Source organism: Arachis ipaensis, chromosome B5 (assembly GCF_059453495.1).
Source record: "Arachis ipaensis isolate K30076 ecotype BB chromosome B5, ASM5945349v1, whole genome shotgun sequence".
Classification (NCBI taxonomy): Eukaryota; Viridiplantae; Streptophyta; class Magnoliopsida; order Fabales; family Fabaceae; genus Arachis; species Arachis ipaensis.
In genome coordinates this window covers 15,054,737-15,074,745 of record NC_142440.1, presented here as the reverse complement: position 1 = coordinate 15,074,745, position 20,009 = coordinate 15,054,737, and the positions used below count along the sequence as shown (strand labels likewise).

Genomic DNA, 20,009 nt, shown 5'->3' with positions numbered 1-20,009 from the left:
GCTGTGACAGAGCGCGTTGAACATTTTCACTGAGAGGACGGGAGGTAGCCATTGACAACGGTAAAACCCAACATACAGCTCGCCATGGAAGGAGCCTTGCGTGCTTGAAGAAGAAGACAGTAGAACAGAGATTCAGAAGATGGAGCATCTCCAAAACCTCAACCTGTTCTCCATTACTGCGAAACAAGTATTTATTTCATGTTCTTTTACTTTTTACAATTAAATCTCAGAGTTATTGATATCCTGACTAAGAGTTACGAGATAACCTTAGCTTGCTTCAAGTCGACAATCTCCGTGGGATCGACCCTTACTCACGTAAGGTATTACTTGGACGACCCAGTGCACTTGCTGGTTAGTTGTGCGGAATTACAAAAGTGTGATTGAGATTTCGTGCACCAACTACCTTTCGGGCGTTAAGATTTATGTCTTCATTGTAAGTACTCAATCATGTGCTCTTGGATTATGATGATTGATTTTATACGTTATTGATTATAAGGAAATGTGTCATTCTCATTTGCTATATATATTTTTCGACTTGAAATCAGATGGACAGTGGTTGAAACATGGGTAACACCACATACTAGGTTGTGGCCATCGGAAAAGGAAATTGATGAAAACCCTAATACCCAATTGCAACAGGGTTAGTAGCAGGGTGGTGGATCCCTATTTATCGGGTATGTGAATATATGTTATTTTTGCTTCATTGATTGTGAATTTCTGTCCTTTTGATTTTTCGTTTCGTTGTTTGTGCAACCAAGTTGGTACTTAGGTAAAAGATCAGGCATCCGGCTATCTGGAAACACAAACGGATGGGCTGCATGCGAACAATAATGACGATAATAAATGATGCTAAATGACCATCTTCCTTGCTTCGGTTTGGATGAATTATGCTATCTGTAAACAGTGCCTGGAGCCGTATTCCTTCCGCCCACTCCTGCTGAATCGGTACGTACTATTGTACTTAGCTTTGTGTATGCCGTTAGAAAAATAAGATGTTCAAATTTTGTACGGAGAAAACCGAATAAAAGGGGTTTTGTTTTATTTTATTGTGGGTCATTTCGATGGTTAATGTACTGGGTGTTGTCCTCTACAAAACATAATAATTATGTAGATAGTGGAGCATACTCTTAAATTCAATTTTCTTTGAACTACCAACCGGAAATGAAATAAACGAAAAAGGGAGTAAGAAATAAGAGGTTAGCGTTTGGTTGAATGAGGGTTTGGTATAGAGTTCTCGAGTTACAGGGATTAAAGTTTGTGTATTTTGCGGTATGTACGTGTTATGAAAAATCCTAGTTTAAATTCGTTGTGATCTATTGGGGTGACTCAGAGGTCGATTATTCGAGTTTGAGTAATTTCCATGACGATCACTGCTGTGTGGGAAATGATTTTCCGATTCGAATGGTGGCGATTGGTATGAAAATTTCTCAAACTTGAATAATCGATCTCTGAGGTACTAAAACGAATCACCATGAATTTGAGTTTGGATTAACTGTTACACTTAAAAACCACAAAATATCCATGCTTTAATCCTAGCAACTCATGAATTCTGTGCCAACCTTCATTCAACCAAAAACTGATATCTTCTTTCATGCTCCATTTTCCATTTATTTTATTTCCGGTTGGTAGCTCCAACGATATCGGATGTAACGGTTGTCTATGACCTTCGTTACGAATGACAAACTAGCAACTGATTTTGTTATGCTGCTAGTAGCTTAGTATTAATTAACACTCTAACTTATTAATGGAAGTTATTCTAACACATTCTCATCTACATGCATGAGAAGGAGCCGGAGTTGGAGGTACACGTCCTGTATGTCAGATTGATGCGGCGACGCCCTCTCACAAATCGGTTAGTAACGGAATAGATAAATTTTATGTATATAGTTCATATACAAATGAATAATTGTTGGGTTTTCAAAATCGATAAAAAACTTGTACGAAAAATGCATTTTCAATCGCCTTGTATGGGATAAACGTAACATGGGGAAGGAGGGAGATGGTAGTGCTTGGTTGTGTGAATGCTGGTCTAGATTTGTGTAGTGATTGGAATTAAAGCTTGGATATTTCGTGGTTTTAGAATATGAAGGAGAACTTAGACTTAGGAACTTAGTGAGGCGTTCGAGTGAATCGGAAATTGAATATTCGAGTTTGACAAATTTCCATGGTGACGATCATTACCATGTGGGAAATAATTTTCCGATTCATATGGGGATGAGCATTATGGAAACTTCTGAAACTTGAGTATTCTATCTCCGAGGCAATCAAACGGATCACCAAGAACTTAAATCTAGCTTCTCCTTTGTATTCTAAAATCACAAAATACACTTGCTTTTATTCGAATAACTCTACAAGTCAGTTTCAGAGTGCATTCAACCAAATACTATCATCTTCTTTCTTGCTACATTTTACTTCAAGGCATCCCATACATTTATTCCATCTCCGCTGGAACTTTCTAGGTCATAGGTTTTGATAGCCCTTTCCGGTTTCTATTTAAGACAATACAATGAGAGAGAATGTGGTGTGTAAATATAACTCAACTTTATTTATTTTTTTTAAGAGGCGAGTGTGGGTTTTGGGTGACAACATGGCTGAGTTGCATGATCAGATGGCTGCATGAATCAAGTAATTATAATGATTACAGTCTTTGCTTTTTTGAAATGTCTTCACATATACTTTTGTTACAGTGATTGTTTATTAATTTTTAATATCAGGTAATAATAGTCTACAATGTTACGGATGACAGATGAAAACATTTTGGAAATGTTCAGGCAGAAATCCCGGGAAGCAAAACCCTCCCTATCAAAGTCATGCTGTAGGCAAATAGCTGAAAACATAGAAAGATTTGCTAATGTTAAACTTAAAGGAAATGTCCGCAGGGTTTCAAAGTATTATTGTTCATAATGTTATACCCTGTCAGTATCTAAGATTAGCATCTTCAAAATGTTATTGTTCCTAATAATCGAAAGTATGATATGCTCAAATATAAATGTGTTTGTGTTTATGTTTTTTGCTTTATATATAACGGATTCATGACAAATAACGAATCGGCAAAAACGGTACAAGCAACGCTCGCTATATTTGAAATTGTTTTCATATACAGGGCGCCACTTCCCCTAAACAAAATTTCCGACGAAAATAGGAAATCCATAATAACAAAACAGATTCACAACATTGGTACAACCATCGATGAACACTTCAAACCTGGAGCATACGACCCATGCAATCTAGGAATTTGGTTGGTAAATCAAATGCACTAAGTAGGAAAAAAATTCATTAATACAACTCTGATTTATCAACAGTATTGCATAATCACAATTGTAAGAAATGCTTACACCAAATGCAACCACAATTAGCTGCAGCTAAAATACAGCAATGTAAGCAAAACACCTACATATTATTGAACATGATTATCATCCTAATGCACTAAGTGGGGAAAAAAATCAATTAACAAAATTCTAATTGATCAACTGTATTGCATAATCACAATGGTAGCAATTCCTTACCCAAAATTCAACCACAATTAACTGATGCTAGAATACAGCAATGTAAGCAAAAGACGTAAATATTCTTGAAGATAATTATCATCATAATAGACATATTCACAATTAACGTAAATAACAACAGGTTAATACTCCTTAATACCAAGCAATGCCAAATACATTGCGGTCAGTAAATCAGGACTAATGATGCTTATAGAACCAAATATTTGGGTTGCACACAATTCATAAGACTAATTCTTCCAATTGGTCAAAGTGTCATATGCATTGATGCGAACAATGCCATGTACGATACTTGTTTATTGCCACAAGGCATTGACGACGGTGACGGATCTCGGACATCGATCTACACATGTGGTGTGTCACATTTTTCATCCATGACATCATTAACACATTCATAGTTTGTGAATGAATGTCCCTTGTCCTCCTGTGACTCCTTCACCTGGTTATGACATCATAATCCCCAATAAGAAACCATAATCATGCATAAAAGCATAACGGTCATTCATCGCAAAGTGGTTAACAGGAGTTTTACACATCGCACCTGTGTTAACGAATAGAGATTTTTGTTGAAAAATCCATTCATGGATGCGATGTCAATGGATTCACTGCTTTCATTGAGGTTCCGCTGTATTATAATTTTTTTTTTAAACAAGAAGAAGGAGATCTTCATTATTTTACCCAGTTCATATCACAGAAATTAGAGGTTTACATTCACAAAAATTACCTCAACAAAAGTGTTGTCTTTACCCTTCCGGTTCCTCATACCCGTCACCGTAAACTTCCTTGTTTCAGCCTTTTTAAAAGGCTGCGCAAACATAGGAACATTCACATAGTTTAATGGTTTTTAAAGGGACACCCTACCAAAGAAGATTTTCACAGCATTAGCGTAGTTAGAATAAACAAATTGTACCTTGGTCTTAGGTCCTGAGTGGTTTTCGGACTTAACTGAGAACGGCCTCGAAGAATTAGCAAACCTTTCTGGACTAAAACCTGAGTCCCTGGCTGATGCATTGTCGTCTGATCGATCGCGGGGGTTACCTTCCACACTATGCTGCATCAGTTCTGGACAGCGCTTGTAGTAATGACCGTACTTGTGGCAATTAGAGCATGCTCTCTTCTTCCTCCAAGAAGACCTCTTGGAAGGGGCTCATTTGCTTTTCACAACAAAGGGATCGTTGATTCCTTCTACGTTAACATTAGGCGTTGAGTTGCCTTGTTTGCGTGACTGCAGGCGGATAATTAAGTTGACAAGTTCAGATTGGACTTCATCAAAGTATGCAACATCCTTGCAAGCAATATCACACAGCTTGTTGCAATTCGATGCCAATGCACCAACTCGAAACTTTAAGACCCTTTCGACGTCATCATTCACAGGCATTTGTGTGCTAATAAATTCGTTCTTTGCATTCTTTGTCCACCTTTTGTAGATCAACGAATCTGGAAACTCAAGTATGTTTTCGAACTTCATGGCACAGAAGACATGACTACAGGGAATACCACGTGATTCAAACAGCTTGCACGAGCACGAGAACAGATTCTTACCTCTATCGACTTCCACCCATCGATCTTTGGCCGGGTCTCCGAAAGCAGTCACACTGAACTCGACCTTGTCCAATGTTGTGCTTAGTACCTTGATATTCAAAGCCCTTGCCCTCTGAATCTCATTACAAATTTCCTTAAAAATATTTCGAGTGAAATAACATGATACAGATCTTTTATATACCTCCAACGAGGTAATCATCACTGGTTCTGAGCACTGAGACTTAAAGTCAGCGATTAATTCGTTGTTTCTATACTCCTTTAAGGCCCTATCCAGGTTATGCATGAAGTCAATGAGGGTGTTCTTGCGATTAACATAAAATCTGATGAGAGAATTTATACCTTTGCATTGTGATGTCGTCCTTATGTAACCGAAAAACTTATCCCGGAGGAAACAATGAGACCACATCGAATGAGTTTCGTACGTCTTTTCCATCCAGGTACTCCCAACAAGGTTGTGCTTATCCAAAATGGCTGCCCATCTCCAATCAAAGTCTCTGTGGTCGTAGTTGTCGTATATAAGATCCTTAAAATCGCGCAGGAAATTAGGATTCTTTATATTTTCGCATGCATTTCTCTGCAGATGCCATCTGCATAACCGATGGGTCGCATCAGGAAGAACATTCTTGATTGCATCTCGCATGGTAAGGTCTCCGTCAGTTATTACTGCTTTAGGACTTTTCCCAGCCATCGCTTCAACAAAGGTTTCCAACAACCACTTATACGTCTCTGTGGTTTCGTCGGATAATAGGCCGGAGCCGAAGATAACAGTCTGCCCGTGATGATTGCATCCGGAGAAAATTACCAAAGGCTTGTTGTATTTATTATTCTTGTAGGTTGAATCAAAGGCAACAATATCTCCAAAGCAGTGATAGTCGATAATTGACTGCCCATCTGCCCAAAAAATATGCTCGAGCCTTTCGTCACTAGTGAACGTATACTTTCCAAAGAACAACGGATCGTTGTTTGACTTGCCAATCAAATAGTTTATTGCCGCATTGGCATCCCCGTTTTTAACCTTTGACCGACGATAACGATCAATGTGGTTGTACAAATCTTTGCGTGTGAAGCCAGCATGACGATATCCACCCTTCTGGAATGCAATATACCCCATAATATGGCAGGTCTTGACACCAAAATTATGAAGATTTTCCACTTGGACCTTATCAGTGACAGTGAGACGACGATTGGCCGGAACCAGATGCGCAAATTGGGGTGGCGTCAAATCGTGGTTGTGAGATTCCACAAAACATGATACCTTCCATCTACCGCAGCCATAGTCAAGCTTTACCCTAAGCCGAGCTGGACACTTGGTTCGCGTTAGTGACCTTGCCTCCCTTGATCTATCATCCAGATCAAGATACCTCATATTCCTCCAGCCCTCTTTGTTGCAAACAAGTTGCCTACTAATGATTCTACCTTGGTTATCCCTAACGACGTCGTCCTTCCTCATTACAAATCCATGCCAACAAGAATAAGCGTTATAAAATTGGCAGGTCTCATCCTCTGTCCTAAACTCCAGTTCCAAATATCCTCCACCATTAAATCTGCTATTCTTTTTACACCACAAACTTCTTCACTCTTGCTAGTAGAATCCAGTGAATCCACATCCTCGTCTTCAGCGTCATCTTCTGCATTCGGTTGATAATCGAAATCATCACCCAAATCATTATCAGAATCATTCTTCGCATCATCCTCGTTTATGGACATATTTTAACCCCTGCCATAATTTTACCCAAAAATGTCAACAAACAGAGCCAATGGCAGCAACTACGGGAAGTTAAACTAAGCTGCATGTAAACTTAAATGAACCAAAACCAATTAAACTAACCAAATTGTTTTCGACCCCAGTATAAGGTTTTAATTTCAATTTCCCAAACCTAGCCACAGCATAGAACTGGACAATGTTACTTAATTTCCAAATTCCAGAATAGCAACACAACGCCCTAAACAGAGAACCGTTGAAAAGGCATGAACTATCATCCAAATTAAACTAATCTGGATTAACAAAAAAACTTAATTGGACATACCTTGATGACAACCAAAGGTTGAGCTTGAACGGATAAAAAATGCACTCTCAGAGGGAGGTGACCTTACCTAATCAGTACGCCCCTAATTCGAAGGCAGCCGAAAAATGAATGTTGGTAAACCAGCTTTCAGCAGCCACAGTTTCCGATCAAGCAGAAGTTCAACTACAAATTTCTCTACCGGAGCCACATCATTTTAGCATTCGCCCTCTCCTCAGTTGACGTCGATGCCTAGCCGACGGAACCAGAGCACCAGTTCCGGAACCTTTCAATCGAAGGAGATCATTCTTGCTAAATGTACGTTGGGTATAGAACGAAGGCGAAAAAACCAAACAGGGTTGGGTAGTGGGTTCTAGGATAACAAATTTCAGGGTTGGGTAGTGGGTATACAACGTAGGCGAAAATACCAATGGGTAGTGGGTTCTATGTGTTTTCCAAGTTCTGAGACATGCATGTTGAATTTCAGGAAGAGATGGAGGGTATTTTTTAAAATGAAAAACAAGTTAGAGATTATAAATTATAATTACAAATATTCCCCAATACACTATATAGTATGTATATACAATAATTAATGTAGTATATGTTATGGTATATGTTCATTAAAGGCTTTTGCTATAACCAATGAATGCATTAATTGAAAGGTTGAAAATTTTTTTGATCAATGGCTGAGATGATGACACATATGCAAGGGTAACTTACCCACAAAATTGCCATGGGTTTGGAAGAAATTACCTAAATAAAATATATGTGGTTAATTTATAATTAAAATTAGAAATGAATTATTTAGCAGTTATTGAAAAACTTCAAAAACATGTTTTGTTATGGGATCATTTAATGGTCCAAACGTTATAGGACCATCGAATCCTTTGCCTAGTAACTCACGTTAGTTACTTAGCTCTGTTAATATCGTACTAACTTTGCACGTTAATTTGTCACGATTTAGACTCTTCACTTAAGTTTTATGTGACTGATATCTACTTGAGCATTTAGAAGTTTAATTAGCTCCCTAATATATGCACAAAGACAATAATAATAAGTTCAATTTGTGAAATTTGAAATTTAATCTCGATCACATAGAATCTAGGCGAACAATCAAAATCACTGCAAATTAACATACTAAATCAACACGTCTTTAATAAAAATTATCTTAAAAATTAATACAAATTACCATTGTAAATTTAAAACCAATCTAAGCCAACTGAAATTTTAAAGCTAAAAACTTCAATAATTAAATTAAGTATTAATTTATATATTTTATATTTTAATATATATTTTATATTAATAATTATTTGGTGATTGATTTTAACGCGGATCTTAAATAATTATATTAATAATTTAATATTAGGTATAACAGGCTAAAAGCGACTTAATATAGGCTGTAGGAGCTAACACGGAGGCTGGAGCACACCATGACGGTATCCCAACGTTTCAAAAATACAGACAGATTAATATCATATTCATATTAGTTAGCTCATAACTGCGAAAGAGCAGAGAATTGAAGAAGCCGCGGAGGAAGATACAGAGGAGAGCCCACTGCATTTCTATGTTGCTATCTCCGTCCCCACCCTTCCAAATCGCAACCGCAAACTCCACTCTCGCTCTCTCACTACTATTTACTTAATGGTATTATTTTCCCTTCGTGTATTCCTAACTGCTTCTTTAGTTTTTATACACCCTTTCAATTTTCTTAATTGTTTCTTCTGTTATCATACACGCTTAATTTGATGGTAACTTAGTACTATAGGAGTACTGCTTAAAGTCGTAATTAACGGTTTCGCATAATCCATGTTGATCCTTTTGCCCTCACTCTTATTTAGCCACGTGTACACATTAGCTGATCCAGTTAGTTTTGTAAATAACCGTTTTCTTTTACTATCTGCTTTTGGAAGTTAAGTCACGGCTTCATCGTCTGCGTTGTTGTATATATCGCATGGTCTCAATTTTATTTTATGTAACTTTAATTTCATTTTCATCACTTCAATCAAAGTGAAGATTCCGATTATCATCTCTATTCTTTAATTTGCTCTTGTTCTTGTGTAATCCTCTCTCGTTTCTTACTATTCCTTTTGGAAGTTTGTAATTGCTACAAATAACAACCTAGTGCACAACAACGCATGTATTGTTTAACTAATTTTTAATATGTATTTTGTATTCCAACCTATATTCTGTATAGGTGGTTGATTTTTGGTGTACACTTAGCATGATTGATATTTTAAACGGAGGTCAAAGGATGGAATTATAGTCACCAGCCCTGTTTTTGTTTCTTGTACTCCAGGTCCAGGAACTAGACTGTATAGGATGCAGAAGATGCTGATGGAAGATATTGGTTTGGAGCAAGCATGCACTCAATTAACTTGGTTATTTTTGTCCTCCAATCCAATCAGACCCGAAACATCAATGAGGTTGATTGAGGATGCAAGAATGTCTTCCACTCCAATGGTCTTCATTCTTTCTTTTCTTTATTATCATTATCATTTTTGGCAGCATGTTACTTTTATAGTATTTTGTAGTAATGCACCCAAGTTTGATCTCAACGAAGTTCAATTGGATGACTCAGCAAGTAACTCAAGTGATAATTTAGAGACCTGCCACTCCACAGCTAGATCATTACATATTTTTGGCATATACTTTGACATTTCCCCAGGGTTCCACACAGAAGAAGCAAAACAGCAAGTCACTAAGTGATGCTTCCAAACCCCTTCAGTGGGATGATACTGTAAATTCTGTTGTGGTTAATTCCAAAAGTGTTGGAGAGGTTACTAATCCCAAATTTAATGGAAAGAATGTAGGTGAAGCAGGCCTATTTAGTAGTAAGTGTGTTTCCAGGACTAACGTAGACCCACATAAAGATCTTTGCTATTGCACAAGTGACTTGGAGAACAAGGATACTGGATCCACTTGGAAGCCATTTGTTGGTCATTTTTCTATTCTGATTTTACAGATACTATATTGGTAAACTGTGAGAATACCAAAGATAATGAAATTTCTTGTGCTTGTCAAAGTCATGGAGAAGAAAAATATGTAGATAGCAATGCTTTTTGTGAATCGTTCTGACAGCTTGAAGGATAGACAATTTGGGAGAAACAAATCTCAATGCTCCTGGCCAGAATTTAGGCACTGATGAGATGGTAGTAGAACTTCCTGAAGCGTCTATGTGCATCCAAAACAGAATGCATTAAGGTTGACAAGGAGGAGATTGTTAAGGTACAGTGTACTGATTCTTATGAACAAATTGCTTTAGAGCTTGAAGAATGCAATGATGATGACTGCTCTTCCGCATCATCAAAGCCATATGAAGTGGACAGAGCAAAGACAAATGGTTTTAGTCTTAGATTAAAACCGGGAAGGAGATTCAAGGATTTCCAGAAGGAGATACTTCCTGGCCTTGCATCTCTTTCTAGACATGAAATTCAAGAAGATATAAACATCTTGGAGGCAGTATTAAGATCAAGGGAATACCGGAAGATCAGATCCAGAATGGGTGATCACAGAAGCCAGTGTGCGCCTACAAGAAGAGTTAGGTCCAAACGCAATTCTTCATGGCGGAAATTGTTTTAGCAAGGTTCATCCAAGTGCTTGTATCATTGAAACTTGATTGTTTCTATTCTTTTATGGACATGTTAAAGTGGAATATGTCAACGATAAAAATTGTTTCTGTAGAGTTTACTTCACGAAAACTTAGAATGTTCATATTACTTAAAAACTGTTTCTCTAGAGGTTACTCGTAGTTGTTAATTTGGTTTGAATGATGATAGTTAATTAAAAATGTGGTAATTCCAAGTTCCAACTCCAAGAATTTGGTCCGGAAATTTAGTAAAGCCTATTGTTACATTTTGTTTGTTTGTTAGGATTTAGTTAAAACGTGTAATAATATTTTTTTGAAAATTTTTTAATGTATTTAATGTATTAAAAAATATAAAATATTGTTTTTATAAAAAAGTTTAATCAAATATTCTTTTATGATATTTTTACAATATATTATTACGATATGTATTAATAAGAATTTTTTTTAACATGATAGACTATTAGAGGATACCAAAATCCTAAATTACCCTTGTTTTTAATATCGGAGGTCCAAATAAAAAGTTCCTCATCTCTGGGAGAATTTCTTAAAATTCTAAGAGATACTTTTAACCAATAGTATGCTGATCCTGAAATGGATATTGTTAACAGTAACAATATGAATTAATTAATGTTACTATTGGGCCACTATAATGGCACAGTAGAGACAGCACAAAAGGACATACGACATGCATAGCTGCAACTCATAGCCAAGTTAGCCTATCTAGGAAAAGAAAGTGTGGGGTTTCTCATGATCAAGACCTTTTACATCAAACATTGGATGCTCATTTCAATTGCTTAGGAATCTAGATATCAGATATGGCGTTGAATTTTTTTTTACCAAAAGATCTTATATCATTATATCCGATCCTGCAGTGTAGAAGGAGTGGGCTCAGAATTCAAGTTGATGAGCGATGAGCCAAAGCAGAACATGTCAAGTTGATTTTTGGCAGTTGGCACCATCATTTGTTATCTTATATTTTCTCAACCACCAGCAGTGCTTCATTTTTGTGGTAGGCCCATACCCTTACAACTTTCCTTTTCATTTTTCCCCTCATTTAATCTAATTATTATGTCTAATGTAGGAATGGATATTATCGTATAGATAATATTGCGCTTCAATGTAACTTTTCATTTAAAATAATGAAAAATAACAAGAATCAAACTTATAATTTCAATTATTAAAATTTATGATATCACATTATAAGCTTTGGATAAATGTAATTTATATTTTAACACACATGTGCACTACTTCTTTATATTGATGTCCATGCAACTTGAATTTGTATGCAATATGATTCCTCACATAACAAGCAACGATGGGGAAAGCGAGTACAACAAAATCTGTGGAGTATTTACTCATTCCAAGGAAGATCTTCCCTCCAAATAAGAAACGCCTTCAGACTCCACATATATACACACACTAACACACGCATAGACCACTGTTATCTGAATTAGTAAGAAACAGACCCTCTGATGTCTCATCTACATACATGTAACATGTCTATGTCTAATATTGGTAGCGTCATTACTCATTACTTGTCCTCCAATTCATCTTCTGCTCTTTTTCCTGCCAATTCGAGTAAATCTGTTTCTTACCCCAATTCCAAATGTGCATTAACTACATCGATGTAATGGTTGGAGAAAAAAGTAGTATTATATTTTACATGTTCTCGTATATCAAGTTTAGCTGTGAATTAAATTTTAACTAACTAATAATCTTTTGTATTAGAGACAACAACAACAACAATATTATAACATGGATATGGAATATAAAGGAAGGGGCAAAATGGTCATATGGCGGGAACACAGAGCTGACTGTGGGAGGTAGCTAGTCAGAGTTGTCGAGTGTTGGACGGGCGAGAAGATCTCAACCGTACAAAAAAGGATGAATGGACCAGACTCATGCCATGTCATCAACTCCGCTTTCCTTGTACATTTTATGCATCAATAGGTCGCATAATTTTTGTTGTACCTAAGGCTAAGAGTTTTAAGTGAAAAAATATAATATTCTTTTTTAGAGGTGACTATGCCACCTTGAGGAATCTTTGATCCTTTTGTTTCTTCTCCTGTATTGGATTAGGATTATTACTTTTTTGAATTAGGATTAAGACAGTAATATACATCATCATGCATGCATGGCCTTTGATTGTTATTAATTAGGTGGTGCAGAGAATCCTTATGCAGGACTTGCAGATAAAACAAAAGAAGACAAACTCTTTTTCTTTTAAGAGATTGATGTATGTATGTATGCTGTATTCTGTACCAGTATTTGTTGCGTATCCTGCAGTGCTTTTTACTCCGTCCACGCCAGCCACACATTTTTAACTTGTTCATTATTAATTATATATAGGCATACATAATGAGTAACGACAAGGTGCTTGTTTAATCTTAGAAAAATCACTTTTTCTATACTTTTAAAATGTTTGCCTTTTTGTTTTAAGTCACTAAAATGCAGAACAAACAAATAAGGCTGGAGAAAGCGCTTCATCGACTTGCTGATCTTTTCTCAACTACGAGAAGTTGAAACACTTTCTCATACTCCTGGGAAGAAGGACGATGAAAGTACAAAATCCATTTATCTATATCCTCACTCCAAACTAGAATGTCTATAATTATAAATTTTGTTTAACATAGAAAGGGTAAAATAATAAGTGATCCTACAGAGAGGCAATAATATCTGAAATATATGGAAATGCAAGTAATGAAGGGTCCATAATATTCTTTTCAATAATATTATTATTAGGGGTATGGTCTATGGTATGCGTAGAAGGCAGATTCTTCCTACCTTTCCCCACTTTTAATGCCATGTGCCGCCTCCAGAATCCAGAAAAGGCTCTTTATGCTTTGCGCACTTCTCTCTCTGTATCTCCCTTTCTGAAAAAAAACCTACTACTTTTCTATTCTACAATGCAACAACTGAATACTAATCATAATATAAAATTTAACTAAAGTTAATGAATACAATAAATTAAAGAAAGGAGCATTGTGCTGTCACTATCTTCAATTTAAGGTATGGGATTCCAATTAGAATAGATAATAGGATGATTTTGTCATATAATTAAGGGGATGAAACTAATAATGAGAAAAAGATTAGAGAAAGGGATATTTGGGTTAATGGGAAAGGGATGAGAGATGCCCACAGAATATTACTAGGAAGATTTGAAAGCAACGTCTCTGATGCACAAAAGATTGAGATGGGGTAGCCACAGATTGTGTAGTATGTACACAGTACAAGTAGTGATGTGCAATTAACTACATACACTGCTTTCGGTACTTGAAAACACTCTAGCTGGATATATAGTGAGACTAGTACTAGTCAAAATCTTTCTAGTCTAGTGCTCATCATATAAGACAACATATTTCTTCTATAATAATTACATTTCTTAACAAATATAATTTTTCAATTACATTTGAATTGTTTTAAGCATAGCTTGAATATATATAGTGGTCTAATAGAGGAATTTGAAGCATGGCCCAAACACGAAAGAGGAAATGTAGCGTACACAGGAGGCAAGGATACATATATGAGTGATCATGCTTTGCATACATTTAATTAATTGCAATCGTACGGGCATATATAGGAAAGGGAATTGGAAAATGTGTTTCTATTGATTTTGTTCGTTGATTACTACTTGTGCATTATTATCAAAGTATATTACTCCACCGACATTTTCTTCTAAATGTGTTATGATTTATGAAGATTGAGGAGAGAAGAACAGCTTTGTTAATTTGTTTTTATTAATTATTAAAGGAAAATTCTGCATCTTAGTGTTAGTGGAGTGGACCACTAATGGGAGAAATGAGTTAAAATCACTGTCTGATGGACTATTTTCTTTAGTGCTATCAATCTCTCACCTCAACTACTAGTCACTCAACTTGCCTCTGCCTCTTTAAAATATTTAGTAATTTAATAAATTCAACATTTTATGTAATTCTTAGTCTCGTTGAACTGAATTACCAATTACCATAAAAAGGAAACAATATGACACACTGTCACTGTATTGAGGGAAAAAATTGCATATAGTACTCTTGAGATATGATTAGTTCTGTTGTGTCTATATTTTAGTAATAAGATTTCAATAAAATGTTAGCGATTTTGAAGGAAGAATATAGTGTAGATTGCTATATAATAGAGATTCAAAAATGATAGAATATATGTTTTGATGTTGGAATATTCACCAGTGTGAAGTACAGTTAACTAATGAGAGAAATATATTGAGATTCTCTCTCACTACTCCACCTACTTATAATTGCTGTCATGTTATATCAATGTCATATTTTACTCATATTAATCATGATAGTAATTACTTCTTCTAAGATATAATAAACAATGAATGGTCTCTAATTACTTCCCAATGACTAGCTGTAGCGTTGTTATAGTTGATGCGAACACAAACAAATCTCTGAGCTGAGATGCTGCACAGATAGATAATTTAAGACACAACCAATCACTTTGGTTTCTTCATTTCAGAACACATTTTCTCCCTCCTCCCTTTATAAATTATAAAGATCGCACATACTAACATAACACACACACAACACTCATTCTTTTTTCCTTCTCTCTCTCTCTCTCTACTCATTACAGAACACAATGTCGGCTTACAGAGACGAAGACCCCCGTCTTCATGGCATCAAAACTAAGATTCGTGTCGTCCCACACTTTCCCAAATCCGGTATCCAACTTCTTCTCCTCTCTTTTCTCTATTATTATTATTTGGATTTAGTTACTTTGTGTTCTAAAGACACACTTTAAGAAAATATTAATAGAAATTTTTATATATTTAAAAATGGTATTATTAAATGGTAATATTAAGACTCTTATTATGATTATGATTATTATTGTTATTATTATTTTCAGAGCCTGAAACACAGCACTCACACCAAATACCATGCACTTTTTTTTATGTTTCTGATGGACGATGGTTGAAATTCCTTTTAAGTATTGTAACTTTGTTCATGACTCTGAGGCATAGGCAGAGAGGTTCTAACTTTTCTTGGTTTGGCAGGAATAATGTTCCAAGACATCACTACTCTCTTGCTCGATCCCAAAGCCTTCAAGGACACCATCGACTTGTTCGTGGAGCGTTACAAAGGCAAAAACATTTCTGTTGTTGCAGGTAAATAATACTTGCTCTATTACCATCAGCAACATGATTTTGGAGTTCCTTTTTTCTTCTTCAGCGGTGTTTATCTTTTCTGGAGGGTGGTGGTGGTGTCACTTACAAGTGTGGATAGGTCCAAAGTGGGTGGGGTCCATGTTTGCGAGAAAGTTGGGCGGAATATGCACTGGACAGTCTTGTATATTATTTTTGGTGGGTGTCTTTATGGAATGGAAGCCACTGTGTGTTTTGTGATTATTATTATTAGTGGGTTGTGCCATTGATGGCCTCTCTTCCATGGTGCTCATCCATTACCCTACACTACACTTGTGCACTTTAGTAGTGGACCTTATAGAACCCTCTTTTTTTACTTTTTGGTCACTATCTCACTCCCCTTTCTCTCTCTGGTAAAACTTGTAGCAGCACACTACTATGTTATCTCTACCACCCTTGTATTTTATGTCTTTCTTGTCTTGTGTAACTTTTACAAGTGAAAAAGTGTCTCGAGATTCGAGATAGCAGCTATGAAATTCTAATAGTATAGTATCATCATGTATTAAATCAAAGATTTTGAGGTGATGCATGCAGACCTGTCTCATTGCACAGATTAATGTTAGAGGCCCCATTTCACATTGTCCGGTTCCTGTACAAATTTAATGGCAATCTTATACCTGAATTGCTGGTAGGGCCTTGTGTACCCGCCTTAAAGTTTCATATGGAAGATTACAAATGAACCAGACCACCATTGGACTAGGTGTTTTGTCTTTTTTGAGTCTGCATTGTGGCTTATGGTAACTATGTGACAATTGACATTCACATCTCCTCTGCCTTATAAATGCATTCATGAGCCAATTTTTTGGGGGTTCTTTAATATGATAACCTTGTTTATAGAATATTTTGTTGTTGTTTTGTGTGTTTGCACCTATGGTTACATGTTTGTACCCGTGATTCTTTTTTTAACTAGATATAACATTTGTTACATGCATTGTGCATGGATCAGAGGCAGCCTGTGGTATATATAGTATGGTCCCTCATTTTCGCAATCTAATAGATTGGTTGTATGCCATTTTTGTCTCTACTCATCCTAATGCTTGTTGAATGGCTCTTGTGTGTATTTAGTACGCAAAACGCAACGTGACAGAGATTTTTTTTTATCCCCAAAGTGAAATTATTAAATTCTTTCTTCTCTTTCTTATTCTTTTTGTTGTGTGGTTATTAATGAAAAGCAAGTTGTTAATTTCGTATGATCCTTAATTTCCTTCATGTTTAGCAAGTACTATATTTGATTCTTGTGCTCTACAACTGATAAATGGATTGTGTAGGAATTGAAGCTCGGGGTTTCATATTCGGTCCTCCCATAGCATTGGCAATAGGAGCAAAGTTTGTACCATTGAGGAAACCAAAGAAGTTACCTGGTATGGTATTATTATCTTATAACACTAGTAGTGTTTGTGGGGTGTTAAGACTCAAAAGAAGGTTGCATTATTGGTTTGATGGCAGGGAAAGTGATATCTCAAGAGTATATTCTGGAGTATGGAAGGGACTGTCTTGAGATGCATGTTGGAGCAGTTGAAGCTGGTGAACGCGCTATAGTGGTTGATGATTTGATTGCAACTGGCGGAACACTCTGTGCTGCTATGGACTTACTCGGTAATTAAGTTAATTTCAGTTTTCCTATTGAGAAACATGTCTCTATATATCTGAATATGTTTGTGTGACCCTTGTTTATAGAACGTGTGGGAGCAGAGGTAGTGGAGTGTGCCTGTGTAATAGAATTGCCAGAACTGAAGGTATGTATTTATTCAGGTGGTTTTGGTATGTCCTGCATGTAGTTAATTACTAATGATGAGTATTTGTAACTGGTAGGGGCGCGAACGGTTGAATGGGAAGCCTTTGTATGTGTTGGTGGAATACTTGGAAGTATGAGATAACACAATTGCAATGGCAATGCCTATGGCTATGGCTGCCTTTTCCCATACAAATTAATCAATATTTGTATCACCCTCTCCTCTCATCTCTTCTTCCTGCCTTACCCTTAAATAAAACTTCATAACTTTGGCTACACCCATTTTATTCTACATTTTCTTTGGTTTTTTCTGCTGTCTCTCTGTGTTTGCTGGGGAATTGGTCCGAATCAAACTAATTAATATTGGATAAGTCGCACTTCTCACTAGTTAGTAACTTGTTTTAATATGTTATATTATAACCATGATGAAAAGGATGTATGTACTTCCACGAGTTAAGTGTCAAAGTGTGAAATTAGTTGCCTATACTAAAATAGTATTAGAGATTTTAATTTTACCAATTATATTATTGAAACTAATAAAATGTTCCACGTTAATCTTTAATGTCACGATGAGTCACTTGATAAAAAAAAAATTGAGGGATCACTGAACAGTATATTTTTATTAATCTCAATAACGTAATTAGTGTGATTGGAATTTTATGCTACATTCCTTTATAAGGAGAAGGATATTGAGGCATGAACATAAAAATATAAAACTATATTTGACGAGATAAACAAAAATATTGTGTGACAAGGGTGGTTATGCTCCTCCAAATTTTTATAAAAAAATTAGTAATACTTTTTTAAAAGATAAATAAATAGTTCAATTAGTTTAAATATTTTATTATAACTTAAAGTACCTAATAAGTTTAATAAGCAACACTCTTTTTATCTTTAAGTTCAAATATAAAAAATTAGATATTTTTTATTTATTTAATTTAATATTATTTTATATTTTACTATTTATTTAATTTAATTTTTTATATTATAAAAAATAATAGAATATTCAATAAATATTAATATTATTGTATTTGTATAAATTAATAAAAAAATTTTAATAAATATTATAAATTTTAATATTTGTAATTCTAACTTCTTTACATATTTTACAGGATATATATTTAAATTTTTATATAAAATAATAATAAAAAATCAAAGAATTAATGCGTTTTTTAAGAGGAATGCTAATATTTAAGAAGGAGAACATATAACTTTTACAATATCAACACATGTAGATAGTTTTTCTACTTTAATGAATCACAAAGAAAGTGAGATATAAACTTCAAAAGTTTAAAAAATTACATCTGATGAGTTTGACCCTAATTTTACCATGAAAAACAGCTTTAAATTTGACAATATCACCCAAACTAGAGAGATGAGGTTAGACGAGCTTATCTTAAATAGGTCCATATCAAAAGTATCTTGACTGACAATTATCCTCTATCTTTTTGTTTCAAGTTCCGCCACTGGTGTCATAGAATATTGAATTAGCTAAATAGAGATACAACTTATTTTTTTCATTTTTCTTTTATTATAGTTATCAAATTTTTATAATTATATTTTTATCATTTGATTTTGTATTCTAAATTTTGTGTGATAAAAACATAAGATAAATTATATTTATTATTTATTCTATTTTATATTTAGTTTATCATTAAATAAAATACAAAAATATTAATTTTTGTATTTTTATTTTTTATGTCTTATTTTTAATATTTTATATCATTATTTTTAAAATATTAATTTCTGTATTTTTATCTTTTATGTTATATTCTGTTCTTGTTTTGAAAGTCAATGCCTTAAAGACTATTTTATGCACGTAGCCAATTTGAGTGGCTATTTTGGGGTTTGACAAAAAGTTATTAATTAAACTCTTATTTTTTCTTGAGGCTGGACAAATATTTTATATTTTTACTTTTGTTTTTGAAAAGAGATTATGGGCCCCCAAAAGGCCCACCCAGAATGATAGATTTATCGGCCCAAGGAGTACTGCACCGAGGCCCTAAAGATTCTTGTTCATTGTACAAGTAATAACGGTTCTAAAAAACAAGACAAGAAAACAGAGATATCTTGTCGGACCTCGTTAAAGACTGGCATTATTATATAATAATATAATACCAATAATTAAGATGTCAGGGGCCTAGTTTCACCGTTTAATTATACGTAGAGTTAAACTTTAAAAGAAAAGTATAGGATAGTAACATATTATCTGCCAACTTATTACTAATAATAATTAATTATTATATTTTAAACACATATATAAAGAGATACATCTAAAAAATATATCTATAAAGATATTTTTATTAAACACAGTTATAAAAAAGATATTTTTATTAGACACATCCACAAAGACACTTCCATTAAACACAATTATAAATAAAAATTGGCAGAAATTGATAGAAATGCTGTTGGTAACGTAGCAGGACCGAACCTTAAATTAGTTTTTGAGATTTTACGAATTGCACTTATTTAGGTTTTGATTTACTAATTC

General features: G+C 34.8%; 1 protein-coding gene, 1 long non-coding RNA gene and 1 pseudogene across 3 annotated transcripts; 2 read left to right on the top strand and 1 right to left on the bottom strand.

The window, feature by feature from the left end:
- Positions 1 to 3,846: 3,846 nt before the first annotated feature.
- LOC107640215 (protein FAR1-RELATED SEQUENCE 5-like) lies at positions 3,847 to 6,584 on the bottom strand (annotated as a pseudogene).
- Positions 6,585 to 8,447: 1,863 nt separating this feature from the next.
- On the top strand, positions 8,448 to 10,772 carry LOC107643031 (uncharacterized). The gene is made up of 2 exons (XR_001620743.3): positions 8,448 to 8,692; positions 9,345 to 10,772. It is a non-coding gene; the product is annotated as an uncharacterized LOC107643031 (long non-coding RNA).
- A 3,869-nt stretch (positions 10,773 to 14,641) lies between these two features.
- Positions 14,642 to 17,825, top strand: LOC107643030 (adenine phosphoribosyltransferase 3). Of its 2 annotated transcripts, none has more exons than XM_016346565.3 (6): positions 14,642 to 15,306; positions 15,640 to 15,750; positions 17,055 to 17,147; positions 17,233 to 17,382; positions 17,464 to 17,522; positions 17,599 to 17,825. In XM_016346565.3, the coding sequence occupies exons 1-6, from the start codon at positions 15,225 to 15,227 to the stop codon at positions 17,656 to 17,658; spliced, it is 555 nt and encodes a 184-aa protein (XP_016202051.1). In that variant the 5' UTR covers positions 14,642 to 15,224; the 3' UTR covers positions 17,659 to 17,825. The 2 variants fall into 2 exon arrangements, with proteins under 2 accessions (XP_016202051.1, XP_088345057.1); XM_088488931.1 differs by having other exon boundaries at positions 15,085 to 15,306; positions 17,064 to 17,147.
- The last annotated feature ends 2,184 nt before the right edge of the window (positions 17,826 to 20,009 follow it).

What these genes read in the sequence shown, in the direction of transcription:
- LOC107643030 (XM_016346565.3), top strand. Translation starts at nt 15,225, where the DNA reads ATGTCGGCTTACAGAGACGAAGACCCCCGTCTTCATGGCATCAAAACT. An exon ending in GAAACCAAAGAAGTTACCTG is followed by an intron (nt 17,148 to 17,232) that starts GTATGGTATTAT and finishes GTTTGATGGCAG; the next exon opens with GGAAAGTGATATCTCAAGAG. An exon ending in TAGAATTGCCAGAACTGAAG is followed by an intron (nt 17,523 to 17,598) that starts GTATGTATTTAT and finishes TGTAACTGGTAG; the next exon opens with GGGCGCGAACGGTTGAATGG.